At 33.8% G+C, this 22,698-nt stretch overlaps 1 protein-coding gene across 1 annotated transcript in view; it reads left to right on the top strand.

The window, feature by feature from the left end:
* Window positions 1–18,116, top strand: part of Afg3l2 (AFG3 like matrix AAA peptidase subunit 2) — a 30,265-nt gene extending 12,149 nt beyond the window's left edge. Inside the window, exons 7-11 of the mRNA XM_072537356.1 lie at window positions 889–1,104; window positions 3,685–3,900; window positions 4,066–4,364; window positions 9,815–10,135; window positions 16,750–18,116. Coding sequence (XP_072393457.1) covers window positions 889–1,104; window positions 3,685–3,900; window positions 4,066–4,364; window positions 9,815–10,135; window positions 16,750–17,034 — 1,337 coding nt within the window. The 3' untranslated portion in view covers window positions 17,035–18,116. The remainder of the gene's footprint in view (window positions 1–888; window positions 1,105–3,684; window positions 3,901–4,065; window positions 4,365–9,814; window positions 10,136–16,749) is intronic.
* Window positions 18,117–22,698: the final 4,582 nt, after the last annotated feature.

Here is a 22,698-nt window from a genome sequence, read left to right as displayed (position 1 = left end):
ACGAACTGATAACTTGGTGTCTGATACCATGGCCCCATACTGGGGCTGATAGAAACATATTTAAAGGAAGAATAGGAATAGATATTAGTTGTAAATTATCTGCCGCAGGTGTTATTTTATTATCTGAAAAATCATATTTTTATTATTGAAATTGGTGATATTTACGCAATTGTTTACCTGAGAATAATTGAACTTTTTTCGGCGGCTCCTCAGACGTATAAATTGACGGCATAGCATTGTCATACAACAGTTTGCTTCGCGAAGATGAGTATAAATTTTTTTTTTTTCAAAATGCTTTTCGCAAACTCTGAGTTTATTTAAGTCCTGCTCTAATAAATCTTGCCTTTTAGTAGCTTTTAACCCTAGCTCGCTCCTATAACATGTTTTTTAATACAAATTTAATTATTTATTTCTCTTTTCTTTTTTAAGATTATTTACTGTATTCAAGACAAGATTTTTTTCACATTTATCAAAATAATACTCGGAAAAAACTATTTCTAACACACCTAGCTTGAAATAACATTTTATGTAAAGCTCCAACATTAATATAATTAATATAATCCAATTATATGCTGCTTATGCGGTATGCCGCTTTACTATTTAAATTTCACACTTAAAATAGAAAAAAATCCCAATAGGCAGCCCCAAATTACCACTACGATATAAGCGCATGTACTGTCTGAATTACAGTGTGGTTGTTCAAGAACTGAGAAGAAGCTTAAGCTGGACCAAAACTCTGTACCCAGGGTTGACGCGACTGTTTCGCATCTGTGTGTTCTGTTAATTCGTGCTAAATATATCTATGGATATAAGTATTCCTTACATTATAGTGACTGAGTGTTTTCCGATATATGATTATAAAATTGGTATTAAAATTTTATTTTTTAGGTCCACCTGGAACTGGTAAAACACTTCTGGCAAAAGCAACAGCTGGTGAAGCCAATGTGCCTTTTATCACAGTCTCTGGATCTGAATTTTTAGAGATGTTTGTCGGTGTAGGACCTTCTAGAGTAAGGGATCTCTTCTCAATGGCCAGAAAACATGCCCCTTGCATCCTTTTTATAGATGAAATCGATGCCGTTGGCAGAAAGCGTGGCGGAAGAAGTAAGGATACTGTTTCTTATAAATTATATATAAAAAAAACTAGCATGTAGTGACAATGTACAATTGATGATACGCAGAAAGGAGATCAATGATAATAAAGTTTGGTTTGGATTACAAAAATGAAAAAATAAATATGATGAAATAGTTGATGCTGATGTGAGTCCATACTGACTATATTCTTCCAAAATTAGAGACAAATACTCAATCCAAATTAATTTTTTCCTTCCATTTGTTTCGATCTTGTGCCTCGTGCATGCATTTCCTATGGTAACTTTTAGATCATCAGTCCAACGTGTTGGTGGACGACTTTTGCTTCGGTAAGCATCATCTCTTGGTCTTTATTCCAGTGTCCGCTTTGTCCATCTGTTACCTGTCATTCTAGGCACGTTACCTGCCCAGTTCCACTTCAGTGTTGCTATTCTCTCTACAGCATCAGCCGCTCCTGAAACTTAATTTGCTAGTCAATGGAATGGTATGTATTGGTACATAAAAAGTACAAATCGATTTTTCTCGAACATAATGCGTCATAAGCACTTCATATAAGATAATCATTTTTTAATAAAAAAATAGAAATTTTGGTAAATGTTATAACAAATTAATGAAATTTTGAAAGGCAAAAAAGTTATAATTGAAAACGTCCCATAGCTGCGTCAAAAGTTGCTGATTTTTTAAACGAGCAGCTTATGACTGCAATTAAAAATCCGTATTCACGCCAAGTGATTGAGTACATTCCACTAAATAAATACTAGGTATACTTCATCTAATTTACATACCGTTGCACGTCATCGGCGTCATAGCCCGTGACGTCACATGATACCAACACGAAATATTTAAGCGGTAGGTGTGTTCTTTTTTAGAATCACTTTGCCGAGTACACTGGCATTACAGCCACTAGACATATTTTATTAAATACGCGTAGAACTAATATTTAAAGATTTCTATTAATGTTAACTTAAAGAAATAGACTATAATATGTTTCATTTAATTTGTATAAATGCATTATAAAGCGTTTTTATGAAGAACATTTGTTCGGAACACACTGTAACTTTAATCGAACGAAGGTGAAATTTTGGCATAAATTGGTCACACTTATTTGACAGTTACGGTGTTGACACTTTTTGTACTTTATTATTTTAAATTTTAAAGTGAATACCTCTTGTTTTATATTTTTACCTATTTAATAAAATCTGTTCTTTTTAGAACAAAATTAGTGTGTTTTATTTCAAAAATGCCACGTAAGAATTTAAATAGTCGCTGTAAAGAGTATAATAATAATTATGTGACCTATTTGATTTAAAATGGATTCAGGATTTTTTTATACTTTGGCAACTATGTCAACTTCGATCTCTGACGTAGATAATGACGTGCAACGGTTTGTAAATTAGATGGACTGCACACATGTATGAAGCCTCTAAATATCTAGGTCAAAACCTTAAATGTTATGAAATTGGTTTTATATTACATTATTGCTGATAATTTTATAGAATCTTAAAAAGTTTTAAACATATTCACTTGATGGCAACGTAAAACTCTACTGAGGTTGCTGGCCCAGAGACGTTGTCTCTACATTTACCTGGGGTAGAAACTGATAAAAATTACATTTTAGGACGGATGAGTAAACAATACAGTCAAAACTAGCATACATCAATATGTTGGGGTTAAAATGTAATCTACCCTGAAGGTTTATGTTAGAAAATTGTAGAAAAAAGATTTTATAGATGGGATAAAGATAGAATTTTTTTTTGAATTATATGAATCCACACATAAATCAGTTTACACCTGAGCCTTTGATAATTATTAACAACGTCTTACACATATCTAACATCTAATTTAGGCAACATTTAGGTACCAAATGTTGATTTAAAACATATAGGGCCCTATTTATATTTCAGTTTATCCTCGATTTGTTAGATGTATGTATTGATGTTTGCCTATCTATAATTAAAAAAAAATTTCAAACTTCATCCCATCTATACAATCTATTTTCTATAATTTTCAACATAAACCTTCAGGATAGATTACACTTTAATCCCAACATATTGATGTTTGCTACTGTTACAAGTAATAAAATTTTTTAACATACTCAATTATGCACATTGTTGGCTATTGTTGCATTACACTACCACACACACTTCCAGTTACATTGACTGCTTTGTTCATGCATCTGTCCTAAAATGTCATTGTCATCAGTTGCTACCTAAGGTAGCAACGGCTCAGGGCCAACAACCCCGGTTGGGAGTTTTACGTTGCCATGAAGTGAATCTATTTAAAACTTAACATCATATATTTAAAACTTAGCATCAGCAACTGCGTAATATAAAACCAATTTAATAACATTTAAAGGGGTCTTACCCAGATATTTAGTGGCTCGACACATGTATACCTAGGAAGTAATAAACCACATTTGCTTTAACCTTAGTCAAAATTTAACCTTTACGTTTGTCTTAACTAAAGTGGTAACAGCACTGATGATGGAATAATTATTCCGAAAGGGTTCTTTTAAATAAATATAACTTCTTTTAAATAAATATACAGGGTTTTATAATTAAAAGTTTTGTTTATATTTTTGTTTCCTTTAAGGTTTCGGAGGCCATTCAGAACAGGAAAATACCTTGAACCAACTTCTAGTAGAAATGGATGGTTTCAACACCACTACAAATGTTGTAGTACTTGCAGCCACCAACAGAGTAGATATTTTAGATAAAGCCTTACTTAGACCTGGCAGATTCGATAGGCAAATATTTGTACCGGCTCCAGATATTAAAGGCAGAGCTAGTATTTTTAAAGTACATTTAGGTAAGTATATTTTTAATTATTAATTATTGGTAAGTATATATTAAAAAATATAACCTTCAAATGAATTTTTACATAACCTGAAAAAATTCTTTAAGATTAATAATTTTTTTGGCATTTTCCCAATGATTCATATTGAACAAAACTGTCAATTTCAATTTTATTCAGGTCCATTGAAGACTACTTTAGATAAGAGTGAGTTAGCAAGAAAAATGGCCGCCTTAACACCTGGTTTTACTGGAGCCGATATAGCGAATGTGTGTAATGAGGCGGCTTTAATAGCTGCCAGAGATTTAAATGATTCGATAACGATGAAGCACTTCGAACAAGCAATTGAACGTGTAGTGGCTGGAATGGAGAAGAAAACGAACGTTCTATCTCCAGAAGAAAAGAAGACCGTTGCTTACCACGAGGCTGGACATGCTGTTGCTGGATGGTTCTTACAGCATGCTGATCCCTTATTAAAGGTAAATCATTATTGTATCTTATGCAGTTTGTCGTAATCGTTTATCGCAGCCTATCCTAAGTTTTAATTTAGATAGAAAGACGTTCCGAGTGTAAATGTAATAAAAATTTTCATTCGAGGGGTTCTGGCGTCGAGTCAGTCGATTCCGTACTCTACGCCTACGACTTCAACCGAAGACAATGTGTGGTATGTCAGCGGTTAATCAGGTCGTGAATATCTGAAAGATATTGAAACTTTTTTTAATCATCTTAGACTTGATAATGTTATTTAGTAATGTTATTTATTAGTGATGAGACCAATTTCTGCTTAGTAGAATGTGTCAAAAAACAAAACTGCATCTCTTGGGCACATACCAACCCGAAGGAATTTCATTAAACATAGTTACACAGTCCAACCATGATCGTTTAGTGAGTCGTGTCAGCCGGTGGCATAATACCTATTTTTTTTTTTAATAAAAATGGGCACATGATTTCAGTAAAATTGTACAACTGCTCATACTCGAATGTTTTCCGCTCACTTTTCACTAAAAATTGCTATAGGATCCTAGATGGCCCGATCTCACCCCTTGGTGATTTTTTTCTCTGTTTATTCGAACACACCTCAACTCATCCTATCACTAATAGGTAATATTCGTCATTCCGTTGAGTATATCTTCCTATTTGTATAAAACTCCATTCAAATATTTTGTGCACATTATCCAAAATTTAGTTATACTTCATTTCCTACAAAGTTTATTTCATGTCACCCATGACATTTCTATATGGTTATAGTATAACCAACTTCTATGAAATTAACTAACAACAACTTTAGAAATATAATTGTATACAAAGTTGGGATAAAGTTTGGAACCAAGTAAATCTTTAAAACGAAAAAGGCGATATTCAAGGAAATTTACATACAAGTACAATGACACATAACGCACCTTATGCCATATTTTTGTTCTATTCTATTCTACTTCTGGTTTTCCCGGGAAATAACCTCAATTTGTTTAGTTCAAATGGGACAACCTGTACATTTTTGCAGATTTTAAAAGAACTTGTTATTCCTAATTTATACATACCAAGTTTGGTAGAAAAAATGTGAAGTGGATACAGATTAAAAATGTTCGTCAGGAAAACTAAACAAATTAAAATATATATTTACCCTTAATAATTAATTGTAATTTGCCCTAACCTAACTTAACTTTAATTTAAGAATACCCGTCAGTAAAATCATAGCATGTGATTTGTCTTTAACCTTGCGTTACTCGCGCACGGTGTGTCAGACCGGCCCTGTAAATAGTTTCCGGTAAATCTGATTGTAGTGGGGATTTGGAATTGCTGCTCCATGCATATACCATACCTCACTAATGTCTAGAGCCTGAGCCGCGTAATGTAGGTTGCCTATTATGAATTTGAATCGGGGAAATTACTGAAAGACTCACGCATGACGTCCGACATCGGATAATCATTTTTTACTAAAATAGATGTTATAATAATTATTTTTTTTCCAAAAACGAATTGTCATTAGAACAGGCAATTTTAGTTCTACCATATAATGATTTAATGAATCCCTTTTTAACATTTATGTTGTGATTTGATTTATAATTTAGATATATGTTCATATGTGTTGGTTTTTTGTATACATGAGTCCCATATCCACTATTTCGTTTGAGATTAAAACATCCAGAAAAGGCAACGATTTATTTTATTTCTTTTCCATTGTAAGTTTTATTGACTCCTCCTTTTTACCTTTTATTTATATTAATCAGAAGTGTGTCCAACAGATCATCTACATATTTCCAACGTATTGTGGGCATTAAATTTTGATTAGGAATATTTGTTTTGAAGTCTTCCATCAATATATTAGCTAGCATAGCTAATAGCTAGGATTTAAAGCACAGCCCAAAAATTTTGTTTATATAAATCATTGTTTAGATGAAAATAAGTGTTGTCAGTAGATAATGTCAACAGTTCCGTTATAGCTGATACATTTAATTTGGTTTTAGTTGTTAATCTATCATTTTGTAATTTGGTCCTAATTGTCTTCAAAGTTTCATCTAATGGTACATTTATATATAGACTATTTATTTCTATAAAAACTTACTTAGAAAATATTACATATACAAATCAATGTACCAAATTATATTAACATTTAAAAAATATAGAGAATTTTAATGAAATTTGTGATTTTTTTTTCTATCTAATCGTTGTTTTATTTAAGTCAAGCATAGCCACAGCTATACAGATCCCTGTTTATAGTAACAACTTTTCAGTTTGTTTTTGAATAATACATCTACAAAAAAGGTGCTACATATTTGATTCATTCATGCTTTGTAATGTGATTTTTTTGGCTTGTTTAAAAACGTTTTAGAGACCTTTTCTTTGTAATATCTTAAATGAATAATTTCCCCTTTTCGAAATACATTATTCACAGCACAGTTATATAAAAATTATTTATTAAATGATGGTTAGTTCCTCGAAAAACTCTGGCTTTTAATATTTTTTGTTGCGCATATGAACATATATCTAAATTATAAATCAAATCACAACATAAATGTTAAAAAGGGAGTCATTAAATCATTATATGATAGAACTAAAATTGCCTGTTCTAATGACAATTCGTTTTTGAAAGAAAAATAATTATTATAACATCTATTTTAGTAAAAAATGATTATCCGATGTCGGACGTCATGCGTGAGTCTGTCAGTAATTTCCCCGATTCAAATTCATAATAGACAACCTACATTACGCGGCTCAGAGTAGTGGGTCAGGCTCTAGACATTAGTCCATACCTCTTCACTCTTCACTTCATTCGTCGCTCAACTGTCGGTGAAGTATATATGTGCAGGGTAAAAAAGAGCATTGTAATTTTATTATTAGGAAACACGGTCCGGTGCACCGGGTGCGAGTATTGTGCACACATTTTTGTTCTTTGGATCAGACATCGAAAGTTTCACTCTGTAAGGTGATATAAGTTCTTTTTATTATTTTCAATGTTTATATATTTATAGGTATACAGATATGGATTACGAGAAGGAGAAACAAAGATTATTAAAATTATTTGAGGAAGTATCGACCGACGAGGAAATGTGTGAAGAAGGTGATGAACAAAATGAAATTGACCATGTAGAAGAACGATCTGAATGTAGTGATACTGAACAAGAATTTAAAGACGATCAAACGGTGGAAGAAAATGTTAGTTTCAGAAGGGAGCCGTATTTTATAGGTAAAGATAAATTAACGAAATGGAAAAAACATTGTTCACCGAAGAATGTAAGAACACGCAGTACCAATATATTTGTACGATTGCCAGCTATAAAAGAATTTTTTAAAACTCAATCAACACCTATTAACACCTGGAATACATTGCGAAACCTACCGACATTGCCGAAATCAAAGCCCTAATTGGTCTTCTTTACCTTGCTGGTATTAGAAAAGCAAACCACATGAATGGCACTGACATTGAAACTTTTTTGCTTGTAATGAATAAGCCTAGATTTCAATTTCTTTTACAGTGTCTGAGATTTGATAACATTCATACAAGAAATGAAAGAATACAAGTAGCTGGCTCCAATATGAACATTGCTAGAAAAATTTAACAGCAAGATTAAAAAATGCTATTCTCATTCTGCTTATGTTACCATTGACGAGAAACTAGAAGCTTTTAGAGAAAAATGCAGTTTCAGGCAGTACATTCCTAGCAAGCCGAATAAATATGACATAAAAATTTTTACTATTTCCGATGTCAAACAGTTCTATACCAGCTACTTAGAAGTGTAGGTCGGAAAACAACCAAATGGCCCTTTTTAAGTTAGTAGAGCGACGCAAGACGTAGTAGAAAGACTTTGCTAACATATTTATGGGAGTAATAGGAATGTTACTCTGGATAATTGGTTTGGTAGTGTCCCTCTAGCTGATAGCCTTAAATAAAAAAAATTAACTTTAGGGGGTACAATTCGAAAAAATAAACAAAAACAGTTGCCATTAGAATTTGTACAAAATAATGGCCGGTGCATTGGCTCTTCGATGTTTGGTTTTTACGACGGAATCACCTTAGATTAGCATATTCCAAAAAAAATCGAAACGTCCTACTCATCTCTATAATGCACCATGGAGATGATATTGATCTTATCACAAATAAACCTGATATAATATTACATATTATAATGAGACGAAGAGCAGAGTAGATGTGGTGGATAAATTATGCGGCCAATATAATTGCGTCCGTCAACAAGACGATGACCTATGGTTCTTTTTTTAGTTTGTTAAATGTAGCAGGAATAAACTCTTTTCTAGTTTATACTAGTCTAATTGAAGAATCTAAAATACCATGTAAAGAATTGTTACTGCAACTCTCGATGTTACTAACTAGGGACTGTCAAAAAGTACGGGCTATGTGTTCCAACTTACCCAGAACCATCAGAATGAGGCTTAGGGAGGTATGTGACTTACCAGTCATAACACCCGGGACTCAAGGCCGCTGTGCTGTTTGTGATTGGCGGAAAAATAGGAAAACAAAATATTATTGCAAAATATGCACAAAATATCTGTGTTTGGAACATGTTACACCATTTTGTAATTTATGTTATGAAAATATTAAATAATATCTTATTTTTTTTGTTACAATTACTTTTTATTTTTGTTTTGTTGTGTATTAAGTTAATTCCTTTAAGTTCCTAGTAAACAAATTTAACAATATTCAATTTTTTTTTTAATTTACAATTTTTTTTGTATATATTAATGGATCACTATGAAAACTAGCTAACTTTTTATTAAAATAATATAATGTTGGAACAAACGCATATCTACAAAATTATAATAATATTATCATATATTTAGTAAATAAGTTAATTGTACACAATTTTCAAAAACAAAAAATTAAAAACTATTACTGACCCATATTTTCGGACCCGGTCTTTTGCACCGTGAGCGAGTATTTGATCACAGAAAATTGGCGCGAGTAACGGAAGGTTAAAAAGACAAGCACATGCAATGATGCCAGTAAAAATTATCCTGTTAGTGATCCCATAGTAAATATTTATCCAATGATAATTCAAAGAAAACTTAGGAAAAAAGAGAATCTTACAGAAAATGAACATCGCTGGTGAAAAACTGCGACAAACACACATATTCAATTATTTAATATGCAGAACAGTTTTATTTTAGCAGTTCACGCTTTTCAATAATGAACATTAAAAGTATATGTGCCTTGAAAATGCAATAACTTGGACGTTGTCAATATTATTATCTTTAAATGTTTCTAAATATATCTCTAAATATTTATTTATTTTAACTCTGGCATAATTCAAAATAATTATTAGGCGTTAATTTTTAAAATATTAATGTACATAAACATGTTAAACCACTATAAAAATATTAAATACACGTACTTGTTGCTATTTAATACCTAATCCTAAAATTTATATGTTTTTTTTTGACAAAATATAAAATATTTGTTATTTTATTTTAGGTCTCGATCATCCCCAGAGGAAAAGGATTAGGTTATGCCCAATATTTGCCAAAAGATCAGTATTTATACAGTAAGGAACAACTTTTCGATAGAATGTGTATGACCTTGGGAGGCCGTGTATCGGAAGAACTATTTTTCAAGAGAATCACTACTGGAGCTCAAGATGATCTTAAAAAAGTCACGCAGAGTGCCTATGCGCAAGTCGTACACTACGGTATGAACGATAAAGTCGGTAATGTTAGTTTTGATATGCCCAGAGAAGGCGAAATGATAATGGAGAAACCTTATTCAGAAAGTACAGCACAACTTATCGATATAGAGGTAAGTCAATTTAATTTTTTACTTTTTTTATTTAGAGTCTTAAGATCAAACCGAATTGCATTTTTGATCTTTTTTATTTCACTTTTTTCAATTTTGATCTTTTAATTTATTTTTGTTTTTACAATAACCACTTAATTTTACGGCGTTTTAAATAAAATATCATTATTGCATGGCCTAAATAATAGATCAAGAACACAAGCAGAACTAAAACTTGAACAAATTGTCAAATTCTTTAAAGAAGATCAGATATCCCCGAAATTACTCTCTCGATAATCAGAAAAGCAGTTTTCTTCTTTTTTCTCTACGGCACTACAGCTCAAATTGAGCTTTGGCCTCCTTTATTTTTTGCCTTCACCCTTGCTTGTCTGTGGCTGATCTTCTCCATACACGGACTCCTAAAAGGGCTTGCGCGTCGCTGTTTACTGTGTCTTCCCAGCGCTTTCTTGGCTTTCCAATCAGTCTCTTTCCCCGCATTATAGCATTCAGTGCTCTTTTTGGTAGCCTATCATCTGCCATTCTTATCACATGTCCAGTCCATTGCAATCTTTGTATTCTAATGAAGTCTTACAGTGGTGCTTTCTTATAAAGTTGTTAAAGCTCGTTGTTGTATCGACTTGAAGATTCCGTTTTCCCTTACAGGTCCTAGTATTCTCCTCAGTACTTTACTTTTGAATGTGTCGAGTTTGTTTTGGATGTTTCTTGCAGGACTCATCCTTCACTGCCATTGGTCGAATTAAGGTTTTATAAATTCTCATCTTTGTTTTTAGAAATAGAAGAAATATAGTCTTATATACATATATAATACTATATTTCTTCTCGTCTGTATCATTATTTTTGTTTTTTCTATGTTAATTTCCAGACCTAACCTTTTTGTTTGCGTTTTTAACTCTGCGTATGTTTCCTGTGCTCCTGTTGATGTTCTACTCATAATATTAATATCATCGGCATAAGGGGCCAGTTGAACCGTTCGGTTGGTCAGTAGGTTTCCTCGTCCAGTTTGCATTTGCCTAACCGCATACTCCAGTGCCAGGTTAAACAAAGTTGGGGCCAGCCCATCTCCCTGCGAAATTTTGAAAAAGTCTGTCCGATGGTTTTGTATTCGTACACACGCCTGAGTTTCATCCATTGTGGCTTTAATGAGTCTAACTAGTTTGTGTGGTATTGCCAATTCAGCCAATATATTGTAGAGTTTGTTTCTTTTTACTGAGTCGTATGCCCGTTTGAAATCTACAAACACGTTTTCAACATCAATGTCATGCTCATATGATTTACTCAAGATCTGTTTGACTGTAAATATGTGATCCAATGTCGATCTTCCCCGTCGGAAGCCCGTCTGATACTCTCCAATAATATTTTCTGCTAGTGGTTGGAGCCGCTGGTTTATAATTTAGATGAGGACTTTATATGCTGTACATAGTAGAGAAATTCCACGGTAGTTTTTGCACTGGAGTTTGTCTCCTTTTTTATAGATCGGGCGTACTATACTTTTCTTCCAGTCGCCGGGTATTTTCTCTTCTTTCCATATGTCTTTGATGAGCGCGTGGATGTAACTTGCTAGGTGGTCGCCACCTACCTTATACAATTCTGCTGGTATTTCGTGAACTCCCGGGGCTTTATTCTTTTTCTGGGCCTTAATAGCTTCGAGAACTTCCTCTATGGTTGGAGCTTCTACTCCATTCTCTACTTCACTCTCTTCTACGTAGTTTGTACCCATTTCATATTCCATGTCTACTTGTGTACCAAGTAATGTCTGAAAATAATGCTTCCAGGTTTCTGTGAGTTTCTGTTGGTCACTGATTATTTGCCCACTTTCATCTTTACATAGACTTATTTGAGCTTTATACCCACTTTTTATCTTTTTTAGGTATTCGTAAGCCCCTTTAATTTCGTTGTTTTTGAAATATCCTTCCATTTTTTCTATTTGTCCATTTTCATAGGTTCTTTTTTTATTTCTACATATCTTGTTTGCTTTCCGTCTTGAGACTTCAAATGATGTTCGTATTTCCCGTGTTCTTCTTATTATATACATTTTGTGTGCTTCATTTCTTTCCTCTATTGCTTGTCTGCACTCGTCATCGAACCATGCTCCTCTTCTCGCCTTTTTCTTGTTTTCCAGGGTGGACGCTGCCGTTGTCAGTACTGCTCTTTTGATATTATTCCATATGCCCTCTATGGAGTGCAGTTCTAGCGTCCTTAACTCATTGGCGACTTCTTCTTCGAACTTCTCTTTACATTTCTGAATCTTCAGTTTTTCCAGGTCCAGTTTGTTTGTTCTTTGTTGTCTTTCGTTTCTTTCTTTGGTAACTCTGCATCTAAATTTGGTTTGGAGTAAAAGATGGTCTGATCCACAGCATACTCCCCGTCGTGTCACATCTGAGATACTATTGGCTACCCTTTTGTCTATCAGCACATGGTCGATTTGATTTTTTGTGGTTCCATCTGCTTAAATCCATGTCATTTTATGTATGTCTTTATGTGGGAAGCATGTGCTACTTATAACCATGTTTTTACTGGTGGCAAAATCTAACCCAACCTTCCTCCTTTACCCGTGCTTAGGACCGGCAGTGGTGACTCCTGAGCTACTCGATTCACCCATTTGTCACCACAGGCGCAGGTGAAAAGCAGTCACTGACATAAAAATAATGAAAATATCCTCCTCCTTCTATGTACCATCTCCATTGAGGTTGGCGACTGGTATGACAAAGTTTCGGCTTGGTGAATGACAGCGTTTCCTTCAGTTCTGGTTCAGTCTCTTATATTCCTGTGCCACGATTTCTTCTTTCTTCCTATACCACGTTATCCTTAAATTTTTTCCCTCAATAATTAGTTGTAATTATTCGTTGTAGTTCCTTCTGGCGCATTATATGTCCCGAGATATGAGATTTGTTCTAACTTTGACGATATTTAACAGATGTGGACGAGTATTCATCCTTGATAATTCTTTTAGATTAGTTGTTCTTATAGTCCCTCTTATTCGCAACAATTTTCTGTACAGCCACACTTCAACTGCGTTTAACTTGGTGATGTCGCCTTGTTTGAGTGTCCATGTTTCGCAGCCATACAGAAGTAGGGACATTATATTAAATTTTAGTGTTCTCAATCTTATTGGTATGGCCAATCTTGGGTCGCAAAGTATGTTTCTCATATTCATGAATCCTGCTCTGGCGATTTCAATTCTTTTCTGGAATTCGTTTGAGTGGTCCAGTTGGAAATTTATTTCTCTATACAGGCATATATCTATCTATATAAAAGACTAGGGTAACACATTGAATCCTAACATGAGATATATCAAATGAAAGGGGAGAATATAATTAATATATTAATGAAGAAAAAACAAACAAGGCGACTACCAAGAAAGCACTACAGCATATTCGTTATTAATATACATAATCACATACGAGATATAATAGGGCACTATGGATAAAAATAGGTTTACTATAAGACATATAAGTGGGAAGTACACTGTTATCGATGTCTTCCAGGGCTCCTTTAAATATCTCTTTTGAGTAGGTATTCAAAATTGGGAGGGATCCCTCGTCTTATACCTCTCCTCTACAATAACGTCGTCGCCCCAATTGGTTATATGTCTAATTTTTGCTGTTATGCCATAATATTCTATCAAATGCTTTCTGATAATCGAGAAAACATATCTATGCCACAATTGACATCTTTGAAGCGCTGGAACAAAACTTGCTTCCATTGTACTTACAGCATCCCTAAAACCAAACTGTGTAGGTATCAGTTGTTTTTGGGTGACCTTATAGATTCTTTGACTGTTAAGCTAATAATTCTATATTCCTCACACTTTTTTTAGTCAGATTTTTTCAGCAGATTAGCAAAGACTTTAGCCGCTTTGAAGGTATTTTTTTCTGCATATTGTATTCATATTCCTTTGTTGTCTGTAATGTTTTGGAATTCTGAGTGAAACTTATCTGGCCCTGCTGCTTTCTCGTCTTTAGTAGTTTTTATTCATGTTTCTACTTCAATATTTTTTAGATAATCATACATTTCTTTCATCTTCAAATACTTCCTCTACATGACTTGTCAATATTTTTATTATTATATTTCTATAAGAATCTGCCGTCCCTATCTATTATACATACTGATCTAGGTTTATAGCTTCCTGTAGCTTCTTTCACTTTTTTATGATGATTAAGTAATTAAATGTCTTCGTATTGGTCACTTATTCCTACATTTTTAGCTTGTCTAAAGCACTTCTTATGTCCTGTCATTTTTTTTGTTCACCACCATGTTCTAATCTTTTATCCTCATCCTAGTTTCCACCATATCATTTTTCGTTCTTCTTGTTGTCAAATACTTGTCCTTGATTTTTCTATATTAGTATTTTTTGCTCTATATATTGTTATATTTCTTCCTTTTGTGTTTCTTTAATTACTCTTAATTCATTTAATCATATTGTTATTTTTTGGTTCTTTTGATTGTTTTTAGTTTAACACTAAGTTTGCCCACCAGTAGTTACATATTTGTCGATACGTTTGTTCAAGATTACTTCAACTCAGTGTATGCCATTTTCATCAGTATTGACAGAATAGTGTACTTGATATTCGTTAATAAGACACTGCATTGAGTGCATCGATCGCATCTCATCGACTCCCATTAAGTCTATATTCATTCATCCCATTAATCTTAACGTTCCACGTCCATATATTTATTGTCCTCCAGGGGATTCTTAACAGCTTTGACCAATTAAGAATCTCAACACATGGATGGCAAAATGGATCCCTCTGGCCCGGTTTTTTAATGTTTTATTTTTTTTGGCTGGCTAGAGACCAAGGCTGGCCTAGATATTAACCTCGCGAAAACAGAGTACCTATCTACAAGTAAAGAATACATAGAAGATCTACAGATTGATGACAACGTAACAATCAAAGGAAAGGATAAATTCAAATACTTGGAGTTTATAATCACGAAAAAGGCAACAACAGAGGAAGAAATTACACAAAGATTAGGACAAACAAGAACAGCAATTCGACAACTTAACTCAGTATAGTGGGATAGACACCTAAATATGAAGACAAAAACATAAAATTTATATAACATGAGTGCGAAGTATTATGACATATGGGGCTGAAAATTGAACCATAAACAAGAAAAACAGCAGTAAGATAGTAGCAACAGAGATGGAATGCCTGCGAAGATGCTGCAGAGTAACAAGAATGGATAGGAGAAGTAATGACGAAATAAAGCAAAGAACATCAATAGAAACAGACATACTAACATATATAGAACAAAAAAGACTAAAGTGGTATGGGCATGTAAGAAGAACTAGCGACAGCAGATGGATAAAGAGAATAACCGAATGGAGCCCCATAGGAAGGAGGAAAAGAGGACGACCCCGAAAATCCTGGAGGAACGAAGTAGACGACGCCATGAGTAAGAGAGGCCTAAACGACGGAGAATGGGACAACAGAGAGAGATGGAAACGGTTGAGCGAGGGAAGGCAGTGAATACTGCCTTCCCATGATTGGCTAAGGGTGGGAGTTAGTCGACTTACATGCTATCTCTTCTTAGTCGTTGCCAAGCAGTTGCTGTTTAGGTTTTCTAGGTTTCCATCGGTAGAAGACATCATCTCTTATTGGATGTGGTTAGGGTGGTTCATTTTTCGGCGAATTTTGTTCTTGCTTTTTCGTCCACCTGGGCCAATACTATGATCTGTTGGGTGTCTTTGAAAATTAAACCTTCCGCTACGTATGAAGGGATACTCGCTGCCTCTCGTGGTGCTCAATTGTGGACAGCTTGGAACTTCTTTCTGTTCGTTTTGCAGGTCTAGTTCCATTTTATGTCAGGATGGACAGTATGATACTGCTGATTAGCCTGCAGTACTCGTGCATCCTGAATTCCGACTTCGGATAGGATTTGTTGTATGCGAATCATGAATTTTCGGTTGGCGAGGTACGAAGAGAGTAGCTCTTTCATGGCATTGCAATTGTATGGTTCTTCATTTTTTAGATCAGTCCTTTATGCCACGTTTTGTAGAATCCTTTGCTCAAGTCTAAGAAGTACTCACCATTCCGGTGTACTGTCTATCGTTAAAGCCTGCTGCGATATATTCTCTGAGTCTGGGTACCTGGTGTTCGCTTGAGTGTTTGGCTCTAAATCCGAATTGAGCTTCTGGTAGCACCTGTAGACTTTCTGTTTCCTCTTCGAGCATTGAGAGTATCACTCTTTCAGTAATCTTGCTGACTGCTGGCAGTAAGCTTATTGGTCTGTATTTCTGTGGAAAAATGCTGTTTTTCCTGGTTTATGGATTGTAATCACATGGGCTTCTTTCTATCGATTAGGAAATCTTCTGAATTTCATGATAGAAATATTCTTTGACTTTTTGGGGAATGTTACCAATGTAGACAGCTGCCAGCCAATCTTTTGAATTATTCCTGTTGAATAAATGACATCAACTAAATGCATCAACAATTTTGAATGCGTCAGCTTTAGCAAGAAGATTAGTTGGCAGTTCATTAGGACCGTTAACTTTGCCTCTGAAAGCATAACATTTAATCTAATGTACTAATTTCGAACCTCTATACTGATCAATGTAATAATAATAAATAATACATAGCAAAATTTAAATATATTAATCTTCTATGTTTTTGTAGGTTAGGAAATTAATCGATAGCGCCCATAAAAAGACCACCGCTTTATTATTGGAACGCAAGACACAGGTAGAAAAAGTAGCCGAACGTTTATTGCAAAAAGAGATCATCAGCAGACAAGATATGATTGAATTACTAGGTAAAAGACCCTTCCCCGAAAAATCAACCTATGAAGAATTCGTCGAAGGAACTGGTTCTTTAGAAGAAGACACCACTCTACCAGAAGGTCTAAAAGAATGGAATAAAGAACGAGTCAAAGATCCACCAGTCGCAGAAACACCACCCTAAACTTAGATTCTTTGCTAATCTCAAGTAACAACTAAGTGTGAGCGAGATTTATTCGGTTTATTCGTAATAACATAAACATTTTATCAATATTATTATTATTATCATACTACATATAAAATACATGTATCAGTAAGCAGGTATAGATTACACAAGAAGTTTTTCAAATGATCTATTCATCCGTCCAGCCAATCTTGTTAAACTATACATAAACGTCATCCAAGGTCAAGGTATATGTCAAATGAAAACCCTCAAATAACTTACGATATTTGGACACCTTCAAAAGCGACCGTTTCCCCTTCTCTAGTTTAACAATGTTAGCTAAGATTGTTTATACAAGAATTCCCTTCGAGATTTCGTTTTTAAGGGGTTTTCAATTATCTCTAGTAGCAAAATTGGAGAACTTTTTCTGCTCATTGAGGGTTTTCATTTGACACATACTTTAATCTTGAGTAAGGGCTGTATCTTTTACTGTGAGTATAGTATAATAGATGCTGAATAACCAAGTAAACTCTTAGATAAAATTAGTTTGCATCTAGTGATTTCCTATGAATTATATACTGATGGCATCTTCCCTCATCAATGACAGTTACATCACTCACTCAAAAACATTCGTTTACTTATCGTTAACAAATTATAAATTTAATAGTTTTTCAACATGTTTGACTGTCTTAAAATGGCACTTACTAATTATCAAACAATTAGAATTTGAAAATCAGCAAATCTGCAATGTTTAATTATTAAAAATGGCAAACATTGAAATGAAAAAATAGTTTTTTTGATCCGTTTTTTATCTAGGTGTTTATAATTGTCCACAAATATTATAAATTAATTTTATACAACAACTGGTATAAATCAGTCTCTAACTTGATTGTTACATGAGATATATCTCAGGAATAACTATATTGTAGTCTTACTATAAAATACTGGGATTAGCCTTTGTACCAGCACGAATTCGCGATATTATTCTATGTACAATGTTAATAATAAAGTGTACATTTTGTATTAGTGATTTTCCCTGAGTGTTTGTTTAAATCGAACTTATGTTTTGTTAAAATCTAGTTAATAAAGTTTTAAACAAATGATGATTTTTAAAACTAATTACTTATACTCAAAGAAGACGAATATTATGCTGTATCTATAAACAATCACTAAAAGGTAGCGAGTTAAGAATAAATAAATCTTTCGGTAGCCGAAAAACGCCTGCGAAAAAATTATGAAATTAAAAGTTTTTACTTCCTGTCCCGAAAAAATTGGAAAAACAGGTTCGACTAATCTCTGGAATAGTATTTATGTAGAAAATACAGAAATTGATTACAAAGAAAATCTTATAGCTTTCTAAATTAATAAACAAGTTTGTGGGTTTCTTCTACTTTATATATAAAGGACACTCATCCTTGCCAATGGTTACTCGCATGCCAGATCAGGATTTACAAATTAATTTAGGGATCACTGCGTTTGTTTTCAAGTAAATCCGGAGAACTTCTCTAAAAGAAGAACAAGAGCACCTATCTCTCACTCAGTCCCAAACCAAAGAATCTAAAGACACTGACTACTTTGGAAAGCATTTTTTTATATATCAAGGGTGTTACCGACAAGATAGATAAAATTCTGAAATATATCAACAGTGATCTATATCAACAATATATCCAGGCCATGGCTTGGAATGTTTCCGATGTTTTCCTCTAATTTCTTCGGTCCATGGCCACAATTCTCCAATTTTTTCTGGGTCGTCCTCTTCTCTTCTTTCCTTCCCCTCACAGCAGTGAGTCCTTTGCTCACCTTTCATCTGCCATTCTCGCAAGATAGCCTAACCATCTAAGTTTCTTTGTCCTGACGATCTGGCTAATTTCTAGTTTCCCGTACAGCTCTCCGATCTCTGCATTTGTTCGTCTCCTCCAAACGTCTTCATAGACTTTTACTTCCCCGAATATCTTTCTTAAAACATTCCATTCCCAGATGTTCAGTATATTTTCTTGATTTTTGTTCATAACCCATGTTTCGCTTCCATACAAGACCGTAGGTAGGACACTGTTCGGTCTCAATTTTGCCTCTCTAGAGATGTTTTTTGCGCTTAGTAGTTTGTGTAGAGCTCCGACCGTCTTCCCTCCTCCTTGCGAAGGGCACTCTGCCGAAACAACTGTAGTGATAATAAATTTTGTTGAAGTGTTGAAAACAAAAGTTTTCAGTGTGTTAGTGTTAGATAAAATGAACTTCCATCAAGTAACGGTCGAATCCATCACTTATTTCATAAAAGCAATCTTTACTCGTCATCACAAACTGTCTTTCCTTGCCCGATCCATCAAAGACAACATTTCCAAGGAACATAATTGATGTTAATAAAATTCTCTACGGTGACTGCCACCGATCTTACATATCGTCGGTGATCTGACAATACCTGCTAACTGACATTTTTTTCAAAACTAGGTTTGTTATGTCTAGAACTTGAATCATTTATTGTAATAAAATTTGCTGTCTTTTAATTACAAGTCTGAGGACTTATTACGGTCTAACAATACCTACTCATAACAAACAATAATCAATTTAGTGGCGGCAATACCTGCTATCTGCTATCTGTCAGTTTGTCTATTGTCTGCACATTACAGACACATACTTAGGTTAACGTTTTGTCCGTTAGAAAATCATCGTATATTCTATTAGTTAACTACTGGAAATTATACATACTAACTCAGTATACATTTAAAAATACTGTGGGGTAAGTAGGTTTGATTAACTATAAATATAATTTTAACTAAAATGTTTTATCTAGTGCGATGTAGATAGCAGATATTGCAAAGAAAATTTTACTATTTTAATTGCATTTAGCAGCTTCTGCCTTTATTATTTAGGCTTATTAGTTAGGCTTAGAAAATTAAATTTTTTAAACAGTTTAGAAATACATAATTAGAGTAAGAATAACAGTTTTATTTATTTTAGGATAATACCTACCATACTGTCAAGAGCACAAAAAATATACAACGCTGCTATCAAACTAACTGCAATGTGTTATCAAAACGTATCTGTAGACAAAATCAAGACGAAGAAGTAACTGATGTTATTTCCAATCAAACCACAGTACAAGTCAATGACAAACTTATTTCTTGGCTCCGTAATAATGACATATTTGAAAATGGGAATACTCAAAACTTAACAGAACTTACCAATATAGACAAAGAAAATATTCCAATAGTAATAGTGACCAATAATGAACGAAGTGATGAACTATGTAGTTCCAATCAGAACGGTGATTTGATAATTCAACAGGATAATTCTGTTTTAAAAACACAAAAAATCGCAGAGCCTTGTACTAGTTTAGAGAGCAGAAATGTAGTTGAAACATCAGTTTCTAATTCAGAAAAACCCGAGTGGGGCGATATGACTGAAGGTCGAAAAAGAAAACAAAGGTGACCCAGATGAGTGGAAAAGAGTAAAAAACCAAAAACTAAGAATGAAAGGAGAGGTATATTTAGGGTTTTCTCGTGATAAAAATAAGATCTTCAAACAAAATGTTCCCCGTCCAGCTCGAGTTAAAGGAGAAAGGTGTGCCTCAAAAATGTACTTAAAATCCAAGAAAAGGTTTTATAATACTTTTAGTGAAGACATTAGAGACAAAATATTTACCGGGTTCTGGAAGAATATGACGTGGGACCAAAGGAAAGTGTTTGTGTCAGGACATGTTAGTCTCCAACCACCTTCAAGAAAGACGACAGAGGCAGAAGAAAGCAAACGCGGAAACACAATAATCTATAGGTTACATAATGGTAATAGTTTAGTGCAAGTTTGTAGACATATGTTTTTAAGTACCACTGGTTTAGGACGTTTTACAGTAGAGAGTTGGTTGAAAAATAGTGTAGTCGGAACTACTGAATCACAGATAAGGCTAAAGCTCATCAGAAAGAATGTATTATGCTCTGTATGGACTTGCAAGCTATAAAAGTAGCACCTTCACTAAATGCCACTAAAATATACTTTAAAACAAAGTTGGGATGCCACAACTTTACAATATATAACACTACAACTCATCAAGCTACTTGTTACTGGTTTGCAGAGGTAGAGTGAAGTTTGCAGGCTTCCACTTTTGTTTCTTGTTTAATGGATTATTTAGAGAGTCACTGCTTGAGAGAAAATCTACCTATCGTAATTGACTCAGACGGTTGCACATTTCAAAACCGAAACAATGTTATGGTAAACGCACTTCTTAATTTTGCCGTTAAGTATAGAGTCTCATTTACGCAAAAATATCTTACCAAAGGTCACACACAAATGGAATGTGACTCTGTACATAGCTGTATTGAAAGAAAACTAAAACATAGGGTTATTGAGTTACCAAGTGATTATAATGAAGCGTCGAAAGAGGCTAGAATAAAACCTGATCCATATGAAGTTATTCAACTAAGTCACGACTTTTTTTTAAAGATTATGCCAGATCAGAACTGCAGCAGTACTCCACAATCAAACCTGGTAGAAATAATTTTGTTGTAGACATTAAAGCTTGATGGTATAATCTCGAAGGAATAATTCAATTTAAACTAAATTTTAATGAAGAATCTCAGCATCTTCCTGTTAGACCTAAAAAACATTGAAGCCAATATAGATTACTCAAAGCTATACAACAATCGTTTGGCAACCACTAAAAAAATGGCTTTACTTACAAGATTTGAAGAGTGTCATACCTATCAAAAGAATGTCACATGTTTTACGATCTTCTCCCATATACAAAGGAAAATTCTCCAAAAGGCCAAAAGGAAGAAACACAAACCCCATATCGAGCTTCTAAAAAAACCAGTTCAAGATAGAAATAGTACCTAAACGCTATTTTAATTTTATTTTTGTAACTAGATAGTTAAGTTTGACAAATCATTCAATAAACATTTGTAAACACCATTTAACAGTTAATAATAAAAAATATAAGTATCATGCAGTATCTGCTAACTCTAACAAAATCTGTGACAAAACCTGCTATCTGACATTATTTTTAATATTTTTAAAAAATTAAACTAAAAATATGTGGAATACCTGTATAATAATAAAATCCTTAAACTGTATTAATTATAAGGTCAGGTGAAAACGATTTTAAAATTGGCAACGTTTTTTGTTACTTCCTGTAAAAACTAAGTTTTCGCATATAGCAGGTATTGTCAGATCGCCGACGATATGTCAAACCAATCAAAGAATTCAAAATCTGCTAGCATTCCCTTCGTAAAATTTTTGCCCTGTCCAGGATCATCTTTACACGCGCCATAATATAGGCTTTAAAAATTTCAGAATATCAGTGCCATGCTGCAATCACCTATTACCTCTGGTTTTACCCAAGGAAAAAGTTCATATGATTTTGAAAAATCAGCGTACAATTATCAGCGTATCAGTGTGTACAATTATTACTGCTTTAAGGATCTTAATAATAATCAAATAAATATGTGTTTTTTTACATTTTGCAGCAGGAGATAAACATAAAAAACTTCCTGAAAAACACGGCTTGGTGTGTCTTGAGAAAAACAAAAGAGACTGTTTCCATTGATATTTCATACTGGATGAAGTATGTATTTGTTAGTGTGAAAGTCCGAAATTGGTGTGTGTCGACATTTATCGGTGAATGTCGATACACACCAAATGCCTTTGTTAAAGACTGAACATTTATAAATTTTGTTATAGTTTCGGAGTATCACC

The sequence above is a fragment of the Diabrotica undecimpunctata genome, chromosome 7, assembly GCF_040954645.1.
Source record: "Diabrotica undecimpunctata isolate CICGRU chromosome 7, icDiaUnde3, whole genome shotgun sequence".
Lineage (NCBI taxonomy): Eukaryota > Metazoa > Arthropoda > Insecta > Coleoptera > Chrysomelidae > Diabrotica > Diabrotica undecimpunctata.
This window is presented reverse-complemented; position numbering and strand designations above follow the sequence as displayed.